Consider the following 22,005-nt stretch of genomic DNA (forward strand, 5'->3'; position numbering starts at 1 on the left):
ATGGTGCATAAACAAGAAGAACATAGGAAAATGACCCGAACAGCATCACAAGATTCACCAGTCCATAATAGCTTGAAATGATAAACTGGGGCAGGTGTTTCCTGGGAATAACAGAAGCCAATTAATATAATCCAGGTATTTCACTGCAGCATCAAAAGCACGGGCTGCGCTAATTATAGCACAGTTGAGACCAGTTTCTTCTGTCCATGGAAATTAGGAAGTCAAAATCAAAAGTTATTCAGCGTACTGTGCCATCAGGCGCCAGTTACATTCCCATTCCCAAGAGCAGTCATTCTGGTTTAAAAGCTTAGCCAGTGCTTTATTTGAGCCGGTGGTTGCAGATGAGCCCCACCAGCACTCATTTTTGTTTACCAGAGCTTATTTTTTGATCCGGAACAAGGAAGAGAAAGATCCAAAGTGAGAAATGAAGGAGGAAAAGAAAGATAGAAAACAGTGACTAAAGGAAAAAGCATGAATAAAGAAATTACCTGCAAGAGTGAGATAAATGGACAGAGAGTTGCGTGGAATAAAGAAAGACTACATACCCTTGGTACTTGACATTTGGTTGCACTGGTTGCCGGCTTCTGAGCAAATGTTTGGGCCCAGGTCTTTATTGTTTTATAAATTAGGTACTGAGCTTAACCCACTAAACTGGGAAAATATGGACATAAAAGATGATTTTTTTTCTTTTTTTTTCATTTAATGGAAAGGAGAATTTATGTAACCATCCACAGACTAGCATAAACTACCCTTACAGAAAGTGGCATAATACCTGTGGTGGGTGTAACTCTTGTATTTTGTGGTAGGGTAATTGCAATAAATTACGGCAAAATTACATAAGATTACAAAGAATTATGGCCCCGATTACAATGCTGATCGGACTCTTGTCCGACCAGCACCGTGGCGGAAGCAGGGCCACCCGACTATGAGCTGCCCGCATTACGATGCTACTGCCTTCACGGTGGTCCCAATGTGTAGATCTTGTATTGTGGCATGTGCTGCAGGCTGCAGTACATGCCGCAATACAAAAAAACACATTTAAAACATCCCTGCACCCTGTGGCAGGCATCATGCGGTGCCTGCCACTTGGTGCAGGGATGTTTAGGAGGGCCAGAGGGAAAGGGGGCCCACTAGGGGCCCCCTAAATTACTTTCTGCCTGTCTTTCCATGGCATCACAATCCCTACGGCGGTGCCTGAGCAGGCATCGCCCCTATTGTAGGGATTACTGTCCATCCGATGGTCCGAACGGCTCCATGAGCCTCTCGGAACCACCGCGGATGGTCTCTCCGCCAGATGCCTCCGTCCACTGCATCGTAATACGGTGGGCAGACCTGCATGGGCCGATGGCAGAGGGCCACCACCGATAGCCTGATAGTGGCAGTCCCACCGCCATCATAATCAGGCCCTAAGTGAGGAGCATAAACTTGCATTTAGTGCAATTTTCTTGGCAAAAAATGCACCCTCATGTCCAAAATGCACCAGAGGATGCATTTCTTGCTAAGAAAATAGCGCTAATTGCAAAAGAACAGGAACAGCAACAGTCAGCAGCAACTCACAATCTGTTCCTGTGCTCTTGGGTAGGTGTTTTTGCCGAAAATAACGGAAACTTACTCAAACAGCCATAATCAAGTAATTTTCAGTAATTTCACGTCACAAGAGTATCTCGAAATTGCAAAATGTATTTCGATTATTCTGGCGTAATTAACATGTTTCCCAGGCCTACATAATAAACGCTCACAGAACGCAGCCTGTTAATACACATGGGCATCCTATGCCCCACTTCTATAAATAGTGGATTGCGTATAGCTGGAATGAGCAGAATCCACCTCACTAAAAGAGCAAATTGTGCATGCCTGGGACAGGAATATTCCCCGGCTTCACAACAGAGGAAAAAAATGGGCAGGCTGCAACCATTTTACCAAACTGAGAAACTGCCTGAACCAGCACCCATCATAATCTGCATGCAATGAACATGGAATGTGCCTGAATCGGCACCTATTCTAATCTACATGTACTGAACGTGAGATGGCCTGAATCTAAACTCATAATCTGTATGTAATGAACACAGGGATATCTAAACCTGCACTTATTGTAAACTACATGTGTTGAATGGGGAATGTGCTGAACATGCACCAGCTGTAATCTGTATGTACTCAGGGCCGGACTGGCCATAGCGGGCACCGGGCAATCCCCTGGTGCGCCGCACGGGTGGGGGACGGTTTTAGCCCCCTGGGGGCCGTTTTTGGTACATGGCCGTTTATGCAGCATAGCTGCAAAATCGGCCCTGTACCAAAAACGGCCGAAAAACGGCCCCGGCAAAGAGCTCGGCAGCACCTCCACCCTCTCGTACCATTAAAGAGTGAGAAACAAGATGAGATATTACATGTCTGTTGGTGCAGGTAATATCAATGCCAAAACCTTCAAATACATAAATACACGTGCTTGCTGGACAAGAGCCATGAAAGAAGAGGCACTCAAATATATAAAGGTATGCACAAAATGTCTGATCAATTGATGGGTATAGGGAACCGCATCAGCAGCTGGAAAAAAGTATCAATCACGTACAGATAGCTAACCTTCTGCCTTTTCCTTTAAATTCCGAGGACCAGACATAAAACATGCAAGGAAAAACATGTACGCAATAAACTGCTCAAACAAGGACAGGGGAAACTTAACTGCTTTGTTGAATTGTAAAAGCTAAGGGAAGCAAGGATGGTGAGCAGAATAGAACACAAGAGTGCGAAATACATAAAAAGAATTAGGGGCAGATGTATCAAACCTTTTGCGACTCGCAAAGGCCCAAATTCGCCGAATTTCGGCCTTTGCGAATCGCAAACGGCCTTTTTGCATGTTTTTGAATGTATCAAAAAATCGCAATTTAAGGAATCACAAAAAATTGTGATTCCTTATTTTGCCATAGCAGTTAAGGAATCGCAATTTTTGCGATTCCTTAACTGCTATGTATGTAGCAATTTCAATTTGCGAATTTTGATTAAGAAATCGCAAATTACCACCAACTTGTTGTTGATGGTAATTTGCGAATTCTTTTAAAAAAGCACAATTTTTCATTTTTTAAGGTGGCATGTGACGCACACACATGCCCATAGGGCATGTATGTGCGCCATATGCACACACATGTACATTTCAGGGGTGCAGCAGGGTGTCTTTGAGACACCCCTGCACCCTTGAAATAATTCTCAAATTGCGATTAGCAAATTGCGAATTCGCAATTTGAGAATTACTTCACAATCATTCCTATGGGCCTCCTGGCCCATAGGAATGAATGGGAAATTATTACTTAATTGCGAATTCGCAAATTGCGAATTCGCAAATAAGGAAGATTAAGAAATCGCAAAAAAATAGCGATTTTTTTGATACATGCCATTTTGCTATTTCTAAATAGCGATTCCTTAAAAATCGCTATTTAAAAATCGCAAATGGCTATCTTGATACATCTGCCCCTTAGATAGGAATTATTTTGGAAAAGTTGGCATAAAGAAGAAATGGTAGGGCAACGTTGTCAGTGTGGGGAGGAAAAGCAGGTTCTGTGTATAGTAAGACCAATGAAATACTGAATGGTTCAACCAATGCTTTGGTTCAGTGTTCACAGCAGAACTTGTTGATGAAGGCAGAAACAAAGGTGGACGCTAGGGTATCTGGAAGACAGATCCCTGCTCGGAATCTGTAAACTCTAAGGTGCGTAATGTGAACAGACATGATGGGATGCGCCCTAAGTTATTAACGGACATTACGGCAGCAATGGTAGTGGGAACACTCTATTTAACCGTCTCAATGACTGGCTCGTGAGTCTAAAGCTAACCGAACACTTGTGAAAGGCAAATGTGTCCCCCTTCACAGAGGCACACCAGAGAGGGTGCTGACAACTATGAGTAAGCGAACTTCAGTGATGGAGGAAGCAATGAACATATTAATAAAGCAAAGAGAAGCTGAACCTTATGAAGGCAGGATAGGCCTTGAGAAGTAATAAGGCAACATACCTGAGAATGCAAGAGTAAAGGGGCCGAATACTTGTGGTTTACTAGGGAAAGATGTGAGAGAAGGAAGCAGCCTGGATTTGCTCTTAGTATGTTTCTGCCATTAAATGATGTCTCTATGCTAGATCCTATACTGGATGATTAAGCGAACATACACATTTTTACACTTGTATAATTGCCTAAGTTCAAAACTATTGTATTTAGCTTGGCAGAAAATCAACCTCTTTTCCAACAACCCATTAACCAAAGGCTTATAACCTTGTCCCTCTCCTCAATTCCACTTGACACCACTCACTCATGTAACTTTACTTTGCACTCTGTAACCCTGCAAATAGTCCTCATATACCTCTTCCACTGAACAGCATTATACTGCTCATGCGGACAGAATAGTAATGTTTATGAAAGAGTTACAGACCTTTAACTACAGTTAAATAGCACAGGTATCTTTTATAGATTCCCAAGCTTTGGATTTTCATAAGATATCAGATTGAGATCCCAAACCGGACAAGGGCAATAATTCAAAGCTCGCGTTATGATGAAAGATTTAATGCTGGAGAACTACTCAAAATAAAATATTAAAATTAAAAAGTATGCTATACAATTGTCACAGAATGCTTCAGTACCTTGTTGGGATGGAAATGTCCCCTACATGGTAATAGAGTATGTACTTCTCCCATGAGTGACTGACTGCATGTGCAAATAGCATTGTGAGATTTTGTTGGCCCTTGCGTCATGCTAATCTAAATTGCGCGCAGAGGCCTAGACCTGTCTCTGCTAGTGTTTTCTGTAACCTGGAAGGGTGTATCAAGAGTGCCCATAACAGTGGGCATAGGATTACTATCAACATTCAGGACGAGATACATAAAGCACTGGTGGCAGCGCATTGTGTCTTGTGAATCTTTAGCATGATCTGACCTTTTTCTGTATGTCAGAGAGTGCAGTCTTGTGTAAAACTTCCTCTTGTATATGTTGAGCTTTTAGCAAAACCCCCAAAACATTTCTGACATCCTATGTGCATGCCAATTGTATGCGTGGGAAGTGAATGTGTAGCACGCGTATTGAAGTAGGGCTCTGTGTGTGTGGTATGAGTGTGGGAGCTGGGGCGAGTAGGAACCATTTTGGATGCCCTTGGTTTAGCATGACACAGGATGGAGGACAAGGACAGCTTCCACAGACAGTGGCAGACTTTGTTTAAATTCCAGCAACTGGAGTGGGAAATCCAGCTAGTGCAGTGTAGGAGAATATGTGCAGGGATTCCCTTAGAAATTGAGGGCCTTGTTAGCAAAACACTGCAGATTAGTTTGAGCACTGACATTTTGTAGATGGGAGGGGTGAGGGGTGGGACTGCAGCTTCTGTTCTTCATATTGAGGAGGTCTAAAGGCAGGCCTGCCCTTTTGTGTAACTCAAATTGCTGCTCAGAAGCAAGAATATGAGCCAAGTGCATAGATCTCACAATTCATTGTGCCCATGTTTTGGGCCCTCCTGCTTGGATCCAGTTTCACTGCCAACTGCTCTGTGACCAGTATGGTGCCTACCAGATCGTCTCTCTCACAGGGGTGAAGGGGCATCACCTGAAGTCTGCACTTTCTGCTGGAGGAGCTGAAGGTCTGTCTAGTGCCTAGATACCTGCCAGTCTGATGAGAGAGGTACAGAAAGCGCTTGGCTCTGCAGGAGGAGACTGTCCAGTAACAGAAACCCAGCATGTTCCTGGTATGGGGAGCATCCAGAGAAAGAAGACTACCACAGAGAGAACTGTGCAACTCTCCCCGGTCCCTGTGTGGGGTCTCTGTGTGAACTTCACCAAGACTTTTGCAATAGCAAGCATCACTGTGCTGACCGGCAATCCACTGCGAGCCCTAGAGGACAGAGCTGCACAAGCCTACAATGCTGATGCCATCTAGCATGCCCTGTTACATCGTGATGTCATTGCTGACGTTGCCGTCAAAGTGCAGCAGCTGCTGCGAGGCCGGGTAAGAGAACTTTGCCCACCACACAGCTAGAACTGCAGCACCAGCCAGCAGTAAAATCAGAGCTTAGCCTGAAAACAGCCCAAGAGGCTAATAAGGCACAGACAAGCCTGCTGCATGAATGTAAAAGTTCTTACCAAGTAAAGGAAAGAAGTAGAAATATGGTGAGCTGAGTTAAGCATTTGGTCAGTGGGGTTATTGAAGGCATGTACACTTGTGCTTAATCAATACCTGTACCCATAGGGTACTGGGGACTGTTTTCATAAGATATCTTCTCTGCCGCAGAGAGAGAATGCCAAAGGGCGGTGTAGCGCCCTACAGATGATCACAACTGAGATAATAAGCCTGTAATTCCATTGCTATGGAACTGTGTAGTATTTAGTTTTGTTGTGAGCATAAAGTATTTTTCTTTAACGAAAAGGGAAGCTCTGAGCTGAACAATACGTTATTGTGTCTGTTGGCTGACTGTTGGGCTCTGAACTCTTGGTTCCCACACTATCTTCCTGATAAACATTGTACTGCACGCCCCTCGCTAGCCTGTGCATCAAGCGCCTCAAGGGTTGTACTTGTTTGCAAAGCCGTAGCAGGACAGGTCCTAGGAGACCCGTGTCGAAAGACCTCAACCACCATGGTTGGGACCCAGTAACTCTTGTGTGCCCTGTCACCCTGAAATGAACAAAAACTGAAACACCCAACCATCACTATACAATACTAGTCCTGCACATGAAAACCAATAAACCTGCTGAATAGCAATGGAGGATTTTGAAAAAAGAAAGACAAAAAACATGAACTGATTCATTAGAAGATACTCTTAGACTTTAGCAAAATTTACAATATTCAGCACAGAGCGCACACCCCCAAAAAAACATTTTACTGCAAAATGCCCTCACTGCAAAATACACTTTTATAACTGAGTGACTTGCACAGTGGTACATTTCTAAATTTCTAGTTAATGAATGGAAGCTTCTTGCGATCAACATTATTTACGGGTATTTGAACCCGAACAAAAGCCAACATCAACAAACAAGTCACCAGCTTGAGACCGGAGAGCTGCTATTTTTAAGGAAAAGGGTAACGAGAGCTATAACCTTCTCGTATCACTTTACCCAAAAAGAATTGTGCCTAGTGACCAACTCCTCTTAAAGAACATAAAATCCTGCTGAGAGAGGCAGGATGCTGCCAGTGTGTGAGAAAGCTGTGTCCTGGGAGCTACAATGGCAGTGAAGGCCGCCCTCAGCTCCTTTGACATCTGGTCTGGTCCTCGGGGACCCCTCGGGGGGCGGCCTGCAGGATTGGCTTTCCATAAGTGATGACAGACATGTTCCATAACCCCACAAGGCCCTTGCAGACTCGGCGGATACACAAATACCACGACAACTGCTGCTGAGAAACACGTAGGCCCTGTTTTGTCTACGCTCAATGGCTGCCGTCCGCACGGGGCAGCGGGGGCGAGAGTCCACCATGGACCCTGTCCTGTTTCTAGCTGGGGTGTGCGTCCGTGGCCAGGATCGCAACATGTCACGATCCACAGTCACTGAAGCAGGCAACAAGGAATCTGCAGAAAACAATAAATATGCCTGTGATCCACACGGGGAGCAATTTGTGGAAGATCTGTGAAGCTTTTTCCCCCTTATTGCCGTTCTGCATAAACAAAAACCTGGAAATGTAGATGAATTGCTCTTGCAAACAAAGGGGTAATGATTCATCATCGCAACAATTGTATAATAAAAGTTAAATATTTATAAGCAGGCAACCACATTTCATAAATCACAGAAACTCTCTGCTTGTTATTTCGGAGGCTGCGCTTCCTGCCACTGCCCGGGAATGAAGCCACAGCACTGCGAGAACCAGGAGAGGCGATCCCCAGGGAAAAGCAATCAAGCGCAGAGCCGAGTGCTCCGAAGAGCTCTCCACAGAACCCTTCGACGGGAATTATTGTCACAGAGAGCATTACACTGAGGCTAAGAAGTCGGCGTCAACAGAAACTACCCAAGAGATCGCATACTCCAAAGGCTTTATCCGGAGCGCAGTACTTCAAGGAAGCGTCTCTCTCTCTCTCTCACTCATTCACCACCTCTCGCACTCTCTTCCCCCCTCCTCCCCTCTTCCTCTCCCTCTCTTTCGCCCCTTTTCCTCCTATTTTCCTTTCTCTCTCTTCTTTGTCTCTCTCTATCTCTCTTTTACACTTTCCTGCCTCTCCCTTTTTTCCCTCTCTTTCCCTCTCAATCTTCTTCCTCTCCCTGTCCTTCTCTTTTGCTCTTTCCCTCTCCCTCTCTCCGTTATTCACCCTCTTTTCTTTATCTCCCTCTCTCTCTGAGACCCTGGTCTTCACCTCCATTGCTGGCCAGTTGTTCTGAGATGTACCCCACCTACTGGGCTTAGACATGAGGTCTCCATCTACTGCCTGTCTGTGCTTTGTCCTGTACCACCCCCGCCAAGCTTACACCCTGCCAGACACTTTCTGGTGCTGAGCTCTACCTTCACTGCTCAGGCCAAACCGAGAGTTTACCATCTGCTTCCCACTTCTCTATCCCTGATGGGCTGTGACCACAAGCTCTACTTCACCTGCTGAGTTCTGATCTTCATCTGAACCTTCACTGTCATTCTACAACGCAGGCCCTGAGCTTTATGGCTGTGTTGAGAACCTGAACCGTCCCTCCCTTCCAGACCTAGCCACTTCGCTGTATGGTCACTTGCAGCCTGTGGCACTGAATGGTATCGCCTGTGCTGTGCTGATCTCAGAGCATGGCACTGCCAGTCTGCGACCTGGCTCTACACTGACGGCCATGACCACGGGCTCCACTCCAGGGACAGGCGCTAACCCAAAGCTGTACCTCCCCTTCTGGACTGTGGCCAGGAGCTACAAGTGTGGTTTTGTGCCTTATTTGCTTCTCTGGGAACCAGGATACCTTGGGTATAACTTCTGCTTCAACACTTTATCAATCAACACACACAGAACAGCATCAAAACTATACAGCCGGAAAAACGATGCTCCCCGGAAGTATGATACACTCCTCATACCAACAGGTATAATGACATTATTATGAATGTATTCGTAAATTTTTAAATAATATTTGTAGTACAGATTTTAAATATTGTGTGATGAGAAGATGTTTTGACTTGCAATGATTTTTATTAATCAAGCAATAAAGTTATATACAATGTACCCAACAATCGCAGAGACGTAAAGCAGAGGCCCATACTATCTTACACACAACATAGGATTAGAGTCATGAAGCTGGAGACTGTACATCGCCTAATGAGAGAAACCAACACAAAAAGCAGAGCAATGGACTAGTATTCAGTATTGTGGGGAAACAAACGAAAACAAAGGTCCTGCATCTAAGTAAGACACAAATCAAAGTCTGCAAATCAAGAAACAACAAGGGCACCCATGGGTTGAACTTTAAATGGGAACATCAGTAAGAGCTACACAGAGCAAAGCTTTGCTGTCCACCTCAAGCAAAGAGATGCCCTGGAAAAGCATCTCCAGCCTCTCAAGAGTATGACCACATGGTCAAACAAAGGGCAAACAAGCGCTATACAAATGCACATAACACTGCGTAGCATAGCATTATATTATCACATCTCTCTCTTCCTGAAATTGTGAATATCATAATGTAAAATCAAAACATCAGGGCAGTGGGCTGTTTCACAATAGCTTGTTTTCATCCCCCTCCACATGAAATCCTGGAAGAGTCAATCTCGCCTTAGCTCGAGCCCCAAACGCCATCATGATCTATTTACTGCATTTCATGTTCTGTTTGCTTCTGCCACAGTAAAAGTGTTCTATAGAAAGCGCTTGGTAGCTCATTAGAGTAGAAACAACGCTATGTCAAGCAGCTACAAATGAAAATGTCCAAGGCCAGGATGTGACCTGTCTCAGAGTGGTACCTTGACTGCCAGAACTGTAACCTGTGGATGAGCTGCACCCCTAGACCCTGCCTTCCCTGCAAGATGTGGTTAGCCATAAGCTGCCCGGCGGAGGGTCACTCACTGAGGCATGCTGTGATTTAAAGCTCTGAGTAGAGCTGTGTGCTACTACCACCGCCAAGCGCTATGTAACTGCTATCCAGGAATGTATAAACTGCGACGACAAGAATCAAGAGCCTATCACATCTCCACTGCGGCAACATATACAAACGTCAAGAAACTCTACAAAAGGACCACGCTTTCGATTCATAAAAATATCCCTACATCCCCTATGTGGTAGTTCCACAAAAGACAGTGCGGAGGGGCGCTAGGACCCCGCGACCCTCAATCCTGAGAGCATCCATCATTGGTAGGTTTAGATCTAGTGGTTGTAAAAATAAAAGCAGTGCCGACCTGTCGATGATCACCGGGTCCGACGGAGTCTCATTCCTGTTGCCGCAGCTTTTCTTATCACAACAGCGACTGGGGAGGAAGAGTGGGCAGGAGATTAGTATTAGAATTAAAGGGCAGAACAAGGTATGGCTGGGTTGCAATACACCAAATTAACACCCATTGAGCAACATTGAGCAAAATAATACGTTACTTACCTGTAACCTTAATTCGCCACCCTTAGTATGTTCCGCACATTTGCGTCCTTGGAGAAATGGCTATAGGGTAGTAAAAATATTAAGCTTCCTCTCACATGAATGATCGTGGAAGATGCACAGCTGACAAAGAATCAGTACTGTCCATAATCGGCACTGCCCATATTCATGTGCTTGGCAAAACATCTCCCCACTTTCAGTGACAACGAGAAGCTACCAAGCAAGTAACTCTATCGGAGACCCATTACTGGAGACCTTCTTGTTCTGACAAACAGACAAACACACCAGGTCCATATGTAACTGCCATTCATTCCTATATCGCAACAGTGGCGAGATTGTAAAGTCTATGACTTAAAAAACTGGTGAAAGGAAAGTGAGTGATGTACGGCGTCTTCACCAAGGGAAGTAATAAACCAGTCTTGATCTATACTCATGCCATACTGGCAATATCTTCAGACCAGGGTAAACTAGTTAAAGATGAAAGGAAATTATTTGTCATCAAATACGAAGACAATCGGAGACATATATTATCAAAAATTGTTTTCAACTGTATTCCTCAAAATAAGGACATCGTTCTATGGAAACAGCAGGGATTCTCAAGCGATGGTGAAAGAAAAATTTAGGAGATATTTTGATACCTAATGGATGAAACCCAACACCTGTTCCATGGTGATAAAAGTGCTTAGACAAAATGAAAAAAACATATTTTCAAGATACTACTCCAAAAGCGAATTTCTATCACATCATGACTTGAGACAGGACTCACTGGATAATCTTAATGTTTTTGAGCTGAGATGTAAGGTAAACACTCGAAAAGCAGTCGAGGTTTAGCTAAATAAATGGCTCCTCTTTTGAGTACATACTTAAGACCTCAATGTAGCACCTTACTTGGAAGATAGCTTTAGAGTAGTGGTAAGAGCACATCCTTTATTTTTACCAAAAGTTGTTTAGATTTTCAAATCAATCAAAGTTTCTGTTTGGGTATATTTCAGTAACCCTTCTTCATCTGCATAAAGGACCCTTAATTCCTTAGATGTTAAATGAGTTTCTACATTTTATTTGGACAGAACAGAGACATTTGTTAAACAAATTAGATGTTCATAAATGATGGACCTCTAAAAACTAGTATGGCTTCCTCTAAACAAACTATAGATGATGGATGGACAGTTTCCTGTATTACTCTATGTTACCAGTGGGCTATCAAGGCCCTTCCAGGTAACCCTACAGCTCACTCTACAGGTAGAAAGGCAGCATCTGTTGCATGTATTAAAAATCTTCCAATAGCAGAAATATGTAAAGCAGCTACATGGAAATCTGGTCATAATTTCCAAGCATTATTGTTCGGACGAGAATTTAACAACTGACTCTTTACTAGATCAAGTAACATTAAAGAATCTGTTTAATTAGAACAATTCTTCCTTGCCATACTTCTGGTAATAATACCTTTGTAAATTATTTATGGTTTATAGATTTGTATTGAGACCAGTGGGCTAAGGATATGCTTACTACTCTGTTCAATGTTAAGACTATCAGTGATGATCCTACAATGCAGACGGAAATGTTACTTACTTGGATTCCCAGTTCTGCATCTTAGGTATTCTCACTGACGTCAAATACAAACTTCCCTACTCCCCGGTTGACAATACATTTGCTGTCTTTAAACCTATAAAAAGAACTCAGGCTGTGAGGAAAACTGCCAGTACAGTGCATGCTGGGAAGGGAAGGTGCTGGCTCCTTTAAGTAACATTATATTTTTAATTGCAGCTGCTGCACTCTTGACCTGTCAGACTTGTTCTGTCCTTTTCTCACTCGGTATGCAGCTAATCTTTTTTTAGGATTGAACACAACATTGTCTTTAGGTGCTACAATGTGGTCATATTCTATTAAGGAATGCCATTTTATTGTTCTTAAAAAATAAATAAAAGCATATATCTCTTGTTTCTAATAGAGGTAGCACCAATTTTATGGACAATGAGGTGACTACCTCCATCTAAAGATTGAATGATTGAAGAGAAAACGTTCCAGTGTCCCCGCAAATGCACAGGAATATTCAATGTTTATGAGTACCAGTGAGGATCCTGTGATGCAGAACATACTGAAAACAGTGTGCTATGCCACTTTTCGACAATGGGCAAACCTTGTTAGAATTTTCATATGAAACAAATAGGTGATCAGACTGATTTCATGTCATTCAGACAGGTGTCCATCATCTACCAAAAGCTTATACTCATCAAAGCCAAATTCCTGCTATTTGCACAGAACAACAAACACGAACTAGTCAAAACATGGCTCAATTACATAAATGTAGATGGATTTGAACTCCTGTTTTTACCCAGGGCCAAACTCTCCAATTCACCCTGGGCACAGATCGTACCCTCATGGAACACAAAGCCAAGAAAACTAAGACATCCTGGTACCATCTCTCTACTAAAGAAAGTGAAACCAATTCTCCGAGAAAGTGTCTTCAGAACTGTTGTTCAATGCCTTGTACTCTCGCATGTTTATGGTGGCAATGCTGTGCACCACAGACTCCCAGACTCCACACTGGCTGCCTTTCAGGACATTCTACATGCAGCAACATGCCTCATCAAGGGCCTGCGAAAATATTACCATATCACCAGTACCCAAATGGAACTCCAATGAGGTGGATGTGCTACTGAACCAACACTGGTATTGAGACATATATCCATTTAAACACTGTTTAAAGTTATTAGGGATTCACAGACTGACGGCAGGGAATGATTCAAGCATGTGAATATATGAAAGATACCTACAATAGAGAATTTAAGTTACAGGAAAGAAACCAATTTCTTTCACACCCCAATTTTCAGAGATCATAGAAGGTTCTTGATGGTTCGAATTGGAAACTCTCACTACCAATGCAAGGTTCTTCCTCTCTGCCTAAACTATACACTTCCACTGTGGTGCATAGACATGGACAACTGGCTAAGGAAGGCTCCCTCATTGCAGAAAATTTAGAAATACCCTCAATCAGACCTAGGGTCAGGCTTGAGCGAATGAATGCATCTTAAACCAGCTTCTGATGATATTTCACAAGTCTCCTCTGTGTGAGGGTAGGTAAATGAATACTTAGGTAGTGGCTTACCACTAGGATCTTGTCCGGGGGGGGAAACGGGGTGCGTTTTTGAGAGAGGACCCGTTTAAAACAGGGCTATGGCACCACTTCTAATGTAATCAATGTGTAAGAAAGTTGGTAACAGGTTATTGAGGGAACACCTAACAATAAATTTATGAAATGTTTGAGGAGAGAGAGAATAGTTAAGGAGTGGGACTTTGGGCAGCTGCCAAAACCTGGAGAGAGTTTAGCCGCAATGGAGGAAGCAGTGTGTTTGGCGAGGTGACAGTCGTCAGCCTTGATCGGATTAGTCAGGTCACAGCCCTATAGAGCAGAAACATAAAGAGGGAAGAAGAAAAACACCAAAAGTAGTAGAACGCTAATGGTAAATGAGCTGAGCAGGGAGAAAAATCTATAACTGCAATTTTTGAGGCACAGACTGTTTTCCGCCGCCACTAATGGAAGTCACTTGGAAGTACACACTCTAACCCTTTTGACAGAGAGGTGCTTGTGACTGATTCTTTAACTCACATTGCACTGCCGGTTCATCCTCTCAGCCCCAGCTTCCCCAAAGTAGCCTTCAACCTCTTCCATCCCAGCCTAAAATTCTCTTTGCATTTTGGTCAGAGATTTATTTCTATGTAACAATCTATGAGTAACTCATTCTTCCTCCTTGTTGACCTAACTAGGTCTGGCCCTCTAACTAATTATTCCTGGCAGCAAGCGCCTTAAATAAATTCAATGAAGTCAGTTATTTAGCCAGTTTAGGCTATACAGTATTTGGGTGCGACACTAAACAAAATTGTTGCAAAAGTGTCTTCTTTAGATCAAAAAGTCATTCTTTAGTCCCTCCTCATCCAATTGGCTTACTGCAGCCTCATTGTGCCCAAAGCCAGCAGATGGCATATGTTCCCCTTCGGGATTGCGCAGGAGGCCAGTGTTCAGAAACATTAGATGATTGGGACAAGAAGAACCAGTGACAAACAGCACATCTCTCTCTTACTTGCTCCCTCTTTGTCGCTCTCTCTTTCGCTCTCTCTATTTTTGCCTGAAGACCAAGCATAAGAAAATGATCCAAGGAGTTCCTTTGCAAACTCCTTTCCGATTACATTGATTGGAGAATCAATGGAAGGACACAGTGCTCATGTAGGAGAGGCCATTATACTCAAGGGAAGTCAATATCAGACAAGAAGTACTACATCAGCAAGTTGGAGTTTTGGGCAGTTGATCTCGCCATTAAATCCTTCTTCCCATCCATATCAGGGAAGTTATCCATTCTATTACATATGGTCAACCAAACAACAATGCAATATCTAAACAAGCAGGAATAACTTTGGGGCTACGGCTGCTTCAGGTTGAAAAATGGTTCAACGTTTGACATACCGCCGTAGGCTGTCCTACAACACCACCTCAAACAAAACCAGACTATCCCGAACTCCAGGTAACAGGATTGGCTATCTGTACACCAAGAAGGTTGGCAAAGCCCCAAAGTCAACATGTGGTATCTGCCCAGGAAGACTCCGTGGTATCCGTGCTGTTCGACCTAAAGTGCTAATGCGACTGTCTAAGACTAAGAAGCATGTCAGCAGAGCCTATAGCGGTTCCATGTGTGCAAAATGTGTAAGCGACAGGATCAAACGTGCTTTCTTAATTGAAGAGCAGAAGATCGTTGTCAAGGTGTTGAAGGCACAAGCACAGTCTCAGAAAACCAAATAAACATTTATACGATCCAGATGAAAATAAATAACTGAAAAATAAATTTGGGGTTCTGTCAAATGAAACACAAATGATATGGCTCTGGGATCTAGCAAGAAGCATTTCATTGGGAACAGTTCACCTCTCAGGCATCCAGAACACAAATGCAGATGAGCTCAGCAGGCATTATACTGAAGAGAACAAGTAGATTCTCAGGAAAAATGTTATGGCAAACACTTTTAAACGTTTGTAACTGCAGAGGACAACCTGGTCTCCACAGCAAAAAAAACAGAAAATCCATATTCCATAGCTTCTATTGTTGGGGAATGACCTTTTGATAAAGTAGTTAAGGACAGTCACCATTGGCTTTCCTCCAATCCACTGCTTTCCAAGTTTATCCTCAGATTGAGGCATTCCAAGAAGAATATGATCTTCATTACTACAGACTGGTCAAGTCAGTATTTGTATCTGGACTTCCAACACGGTCACAACCACTCAGGCAGATTTCTCGCTTGATGGATATTCTCTCCAGAATGTCAGGCAGCATTTGACAATCCAACCTGCCATATCTGAGCTTGACTGACTGCCTTCTGAGTTCCTGCAAAACAACCATCTGAACTCTCTAGATACCTGTATAAACATCCTGACTGTTTTTTGTCTGTATTTATCTGTAATACTCAGTCAAAACGGAAACCGGGGAGCCTTAATTATAAACAAGTGTTCCGGGCATCCTGAGCATCCTAGTGTTTGTGGATTCAGAGAGAATACCCATAACAGAGAACTAGGATTAGAGGTAAGTAACTTTTCTTTGTATTACATATACTACCATTGGAAAGGGGCTTAGGATATACTATCAACACTTCTGGCATTAACATACAGTTTTCTTCAATAATAGGAAAATGATTTGACTTGTCTCAAGCTGTCCCAGGCCTATAGCTTTATCAGTGAAGCTCTACTCTCTTGTCCCTAACCTTGGAGGCAGTCATCAATCTTCATCCATTGCTAAATGAAATAAAGGCCAAACAACCAACATGTTTAAAGGTATCTATTCAGCTTGGGGCTTCTTTGGACCAATGTCAAGAAGGTTGGCAAATCCCTCTAGTGGATCCTTTCCCTTATGCTTTCTCCAGCGCTAGAAAAAACTGATATTTCATTGAAACGTAGGATGTGTGTATAAAAGAGCCATGAGCCGCAAACATGATGGCCATAGACTGTGAATGAGGGCTTGGTTGATTGCTCCTTGCATAGTACTCAGTGTATCGATTGGAAGAATTTGAGGCTGAGTTAGCCTAGCCACAATTCAAATTTCATCACACTGTGTATACTTTGTGTAATGTATCTACACATGTATGTGTGTGATTATGTGGCATTCGTATAGCGCAAACCGAGCCGAAAGGCAGCAGACCGCATCAGAATACTGATATTGAAGAGTGAAAATAGTTTGCAACTGCATTAAGATTACGCCTGGTAGAAATGTAAATTACGGCGGTGAAATTTGGGTAATTTGAGGAATTTTGCTTCACACTTTTTATGAAACATTTCTGAATTCATGCTATTAAGCCATGCCATGCCATGCAATTATGCCTCCTTCTGCAGCAAAATGATACCGCAGGAACTCTGGAGTAATGCAAACAACTAGAACGTGAGCTGCTTTGTTTGCAGCAATTGTGTTTTTGACACCGTTTAGAGCGGAATGCGTCCTCTCATTAAAAATTGATGCAAGTTACCTTTTGCGCTAATATATAGTGCTAAATAAAAGATTCGCATTTTGTGTTGAGGTGTCATTTCCAGAAATTTGGCTTAATTGTGTGAAAGCAAATTACATGAATTTTGCTAATTAAGATGTTCAGTTCTTTAGCTCTTTCCTAAATCCGCACTTTAGCTAATGAAGTGGAAGAGATGAGCTCTCCTACGGCACCCTGACGGTCACTATAGCTCGGATTTCAAAGCACAAGTGTGAGGAGTTCCTATAATAGACGTGAGCCTCTGATAGCAGAAGTAGGGCTCATCTATGAATATATGAAATATACCAAAATTGGACTGCTGGCGTTATAGGTAATTAACTAATTTCTTCTTGAGCTTTGGGTATTCCATGTGTTCACATGTTTGAAATAGAATAGCATGCAGTACATAACATTTGACTAAAACAGGAAACAGGAGCATCTTTACTGAAAAAGTTGTGTTCATAACAAGGCGGTAAAGCTTGGCGAACATGTACCTGCTCTTTCACATGGCTTCTCGGCAAATGTCTTGTAGATACACTCTGATATGAAGTGCAGGATTTGTCGTAAGGCTTTGGGTGAAATGCACTGTCACTCTTCCCAGTAATCAATGGATTGCTTTTTGTGGCAGAAGGTGATGCAGGCTAACATCCAATGGACGATGCCCTATTTGGACAGGGGATGGCCTCCTCCTGAGTGGCCAAAAGACACAAATAGTTGGTCTGATGTATATAAGCCTTTTGTCTTGACAATGTAAAATGTAATGCACCTGCGAAGATGCAGCGAGTGCAAAGACTTCTTTGCCGCTGTTGTCGGATTACGGAAAGGGGAACGAAGATACAGGTTTAGACAAATGAAAGACTTTTGGGACTTTAGGCATTAATGTTTGGGTTGCTACACAAGATAAGTTTGTCTTTTATAAATTGAAGAAAAGGCTCTTTTATGGTAAATTCCTGCAACTCTCCTTGCTAATGTGAAGAGCGCTGTCTTCCGCATGATGAATTTTAGGTGCGCCCTGCAAATCTGTCCAGAGGAAGGCAGCATGAGCCGAGTTAGGATGGTGTTCAGTTCCCAAGGCACTGGGGAGGGTGCAGCACAGGTGGGGAAGCTCTCAATAGCTGTTAGATTAATTGCTTTATGATCCTTTGTGAAAACAAAATGAAGCAGTCTCCTCTGTTCTTTTGAAATTGCTGCCAGATGGACTCTAACCAAGGAGTATATAAGATCAATCTTGGGAAGATCCAGCAAGTATGGAACCACGTGGTTGAGTTGCCAAGAGATTGAGTTAAAACCCCCTGTGCACAAATGAATCCATTTAGCCTTAAACGTTCTTGTAGTTATTGGTGCATGTGCCTATGCTAGAATGTTCCTGAATTCTTTTGGAATGTCAAAATGGCCAATTTCTAGATTGTGAGCTACCTGTTTGTCAGACTGAGTAATTCAAGGCTGTGGTGGAGGATCTATCCATTGTGTTTAGAGAGGGGCCTGGGATGCTTCTTCAGTAGTATTGCTTTATATATGGACCAGTACTGGTGAGGACATGACAGGGCAATGCTGATTAGGGAACAGCAATCCATCTTCACACTCCTAAGTACCATGTGGATCAGGGTAAAAGGACGAAAAGTGTCTGCGAAGACTTTAGACCATGTCTTGAAAAGGCATTACCATTCGTCCCTGGTCGCCATAACCTGCTAGCATAGTATTGGCATTTCTTGTTGTACAGAGTGGCGAACAGGTCAAAACTAGCATACCCCATCAGTGGAAGATGTAATCCACTTGGTCTTCATAGAGTTTCCATTTGTTGCAGTGACAGAGTGTGGCTGAGTGCATCTGCTAGGTCACTCTAGAATCCTAAGAGATGTTCCACTGTGGTTTCTACTGTGTAGATGTGCCCGGTCTCTCAGCATATGTGCCCCTTCTAATAAAGAATGAGAACTCATTACTCTATGTTTTGCGGTGTAAAACATCAAGTTTGCATTGTCTGTTCTGATCAGCACAGCTTGTCTGGCTAGTCTTGAGAGGAATCACTACAGGCACAGGCTTATTACTCATAGCTCCAGGATTTTGCTGTGGAGCATCTTTTCTGAGTCTGACAAGAGGCCTCTGGTTGTTACCTCCTGTGTGTGGGCTTCGCAGCCCTCCATTGATGTGTCTATTGTGATTGGTGTCCTGTCTGTTGAAGGTTGGAATGGAAGGCTTGCGTTGAGGTTTGATGGGAGTCTTCACAAATCTGATGCCTGACTGAGGCTTCCTGTAACGTGGAGTTGTGATCCTATGAGACAATTATTTGCCACTATTCTAGTTATCTTTGGTGTGTGGTTTGGACACACCCTTCTTATTTCCAGAGGTTCTGCCATAGCCTCGTCTTTGGCCTCTGTTGGTTGAATAGCCCACGTCATATCCACCTTGGACAGAAAAAGAATAGGATCTCTTTTGACCCCCATACTGGGTGAAAGCTCCCATGAGCGTCTCGAGTATCAAAAAGCAGATAAAATATGATGTCATATAGATATGCTTTGCCTTCACACTGTGTTAAGTTATCATGAGCTTATTAGGAGTTTAAACACCATTTTTACCTTTCTGCTGCTTCTGCACACGGCACATATTGTAATTAGAGCTTTTAGCCTAGTAGAATATTTTGCTTCACACATAAATAATATTTTTTGCTATTGTATCAGCTTTGCTTGGTAAGCTATGTCTGTACAGTGAGTGCCGAGGCCTTCAAGGTTATTTCAACACAGTGGTTGTTGTGAGGTCTGATCTTCGCACGTCCTAGACATAACATATATGCAGCTGCGGCCATCTCTGGCTTTAGGCGCGTTTAATATTGCACTGCACAGAGCATGCACACACACTTGATGGATATTCGCATGCAGAGAGCTGGTGGAAGATGATGTGATCCCTTTCCACTAGGATCAGAGGTATGGGGCCGCCCTTCTAAAACCCAAAGAGGCCTTCTTTAGATATAATATAATATACTAGCAAGGGAGGGTAAGACTTGGGTGCTATTTAGCCTTCTTCCCTCAAGCATTTTAACATGCTTTCTCCCTTTGTATTTTATGGACTAGTAACTATGCTTATAATGTTGTTTCTTATAATATGCTTGCTTGTATTAGCTAAGATACTGCGCTTGAGAACACTGCATTAGAAATAAACATTTCAAACTTGCACGTGTCTTCATTTACTCCTCGTTCTGGATTGATATGTTGGTATAACGAAAAAGTGTTCATGTGTTCCACGTTATCTGAGGTGTTCTAAGTCCATGTTCTGGGTTGTGAAACATTGGGAGTTTGTAAGAACCAATGAGACACTGATTGCTAGGCTGGTAGGGGATTTTGGGTACTAAGGTGAGTTTTGGCACACCCTAATCCACTGAGGTTCCAAGTCTCTATGCACAGTTCTGTGTGAGAGCAGGATCCCTGCGACAATGATGCCTATACAGCAAAGTTGAACAGGATCATGCAGTGGTTATATTTTTAAGTGAATTGCCTACATGTTTTCCAAATAGTGTTTGTCTTGAATTGGACTTCCAGGCAGAAAGCTATAGCTATAGAACATAGCCACCCTTGTCTTCTTAGGACCGTGCCTGCTGCCAGTTGATGGAATCCTGCATTAGGCACATCTATTGCTGCATCCATGATGGAGGTGATGCATTGGCCCCTCCTTAACTTTGGCCTTGGCCCCGTCTCTTCTGTATTCTGGGATCAAATGTATCAGTGGTGGGATGGATTGAACATCTATCAGTCATAAAAGCCATGGATGGCTAAGGCATTTACATCTTTTATAGAAAATGTTGCCATAGAATGAAACCATGCGACCCAGTTTATGGTTTTTGGCCGTCTTTGTCAGGTGTTGATGATGTTGACATGACAGGATTGTTTTATCTCCTTTGAGCTGCTGCCATAATGATGGAATATGACTTAAGATGGTCCGTCACCATGGGTGGGGTTGAATCCAGGACCCTATAATTCTTCTCCAAATGGGGCCATACTGCCTGAATCGTCACTGGTGCCTTCAATAATTAAAGGCCAGCTGACCATACAAAATCAAGGATGGGACTGACTTTGTGGCCCTACTGGGTTATTCGTGACATTCATATGGAATGCACTGCTGCTCTACTAACACCATGAGAAGATTGAATATTTTGCCTGCGCTTCTCAATAGAGCATGAAAGCAGGTTACTGTTGCCTAGTGGTGAGTCATGCTCTGCAGGAGACATATCTCCCTCTTTTGGAATGCTGTAATCCTCACATTCTTGCCTATGGGCTTTTTGCTCGTCCACCTGCAGCTTGCCTGCTTCTTCCATTTCAGATAAACTGTCAGAATCTGATGTATTCTGTTCACCCTGGTCTCTAGGTGTTAGTGAAACAGGGTGTGAAGTCTGTGAGGGCACTGAGGAGAGTGCAGAGGAGGTGTCTCCAACATTGGGGAAGGTGGTGCAAGAGCTGGAGGTAGCATAGGTACTCTTGGAGAAAGGTGATGGCATGTGAGGCCTCATGGTATGGGTGGGTCAACTGACAGCTGTCCAAGAGGCTGTTCAGGAATCAGTCTCTGGAAAGGGCCCATCTTCTGCTGCAGCACCATTGCAAATGAAATCGGTATTTGCAAAACTTTGGGGATCCATGCAAGCCACACCTCCGGTTTCCAGTTTTCAGAACTGTCAGGGGTTTGATAGGTTTCCCTAGATGGCCGTAAAATCCTGGACCAAAAACGCAGGTGACCCCCGCCCCCTTGCAAAACCAGTTTGTTATGTGATAGATGTCTTCATAATATGTTTTGGGCCTTTCCCTGTCTCGGGTACTTGGCCCACCACACAAGTGAGGTAACATTTTAATTGGGAGACCCGGGGGAATGCTGGGTGGTAGGAAATTTGTGTTGGCCTAGTGATCCCACAACTTTCCAACACAGAAGTGTGAAGGACATTTGTTTTGTTTAGATAAATTTGAGGTTTGCAGGGGATTCTGGGTAGGAAAACATTGAGAGATCCACGCAAGCCACACCTCCCTGGACTCCCCCAGGTGTCTAGTTTTCA

The 22,005-nt window shown here is 43.3% G+C and overlaps 1 protein-coding gene and 1 pseudogene across 3 annotated transcripts in view; one reads left to right on the top strand and one right to left on the bottom strand.

Moving 5' to 3' along the window:
* EBF1 (EBF transcription factor 1) overlaps positions 1–22,005 on the bottom strand; it is a 799,867-nt gene that overhangs the window by 703,059 nt on the left and 74,803 nt on the right. For all 3 annotated transcript variants that reach the window (XM_078653725.1, XM_078653724.1, XM_078653726.1), the window contains one exon: positions 10,291–10,359. In XM_078653725.1, coding sequence (XP_078509851.1) covers positions 10,291–10,359 — 69 coding nt within the window. The remainder of the gene's footprint in view (positions 1–10,290; positions 10,360–22,005) is intronic.
* On the top strand, positions 14,901–15,316 carry LOC144769570 (large ribosomal subunit protein eL34 pseudogene; annotated as a pseudogene).

The sequence above is a fragment of the Lissotriton helveticus genome, chromosome 7, assembly GCF_964261635.1.
Source record: "Lissotriton helveticus chromosome 7, aLisHel1.1, whole genome shotgun sequence".
Classification (NCBI taxonomy): domain Eukaryota; kingdom Metazoa; phylum Chordata; class Amphibia; order Caudata; family Salamandridae; genus Lissotriton; species Lissotriton helveticus.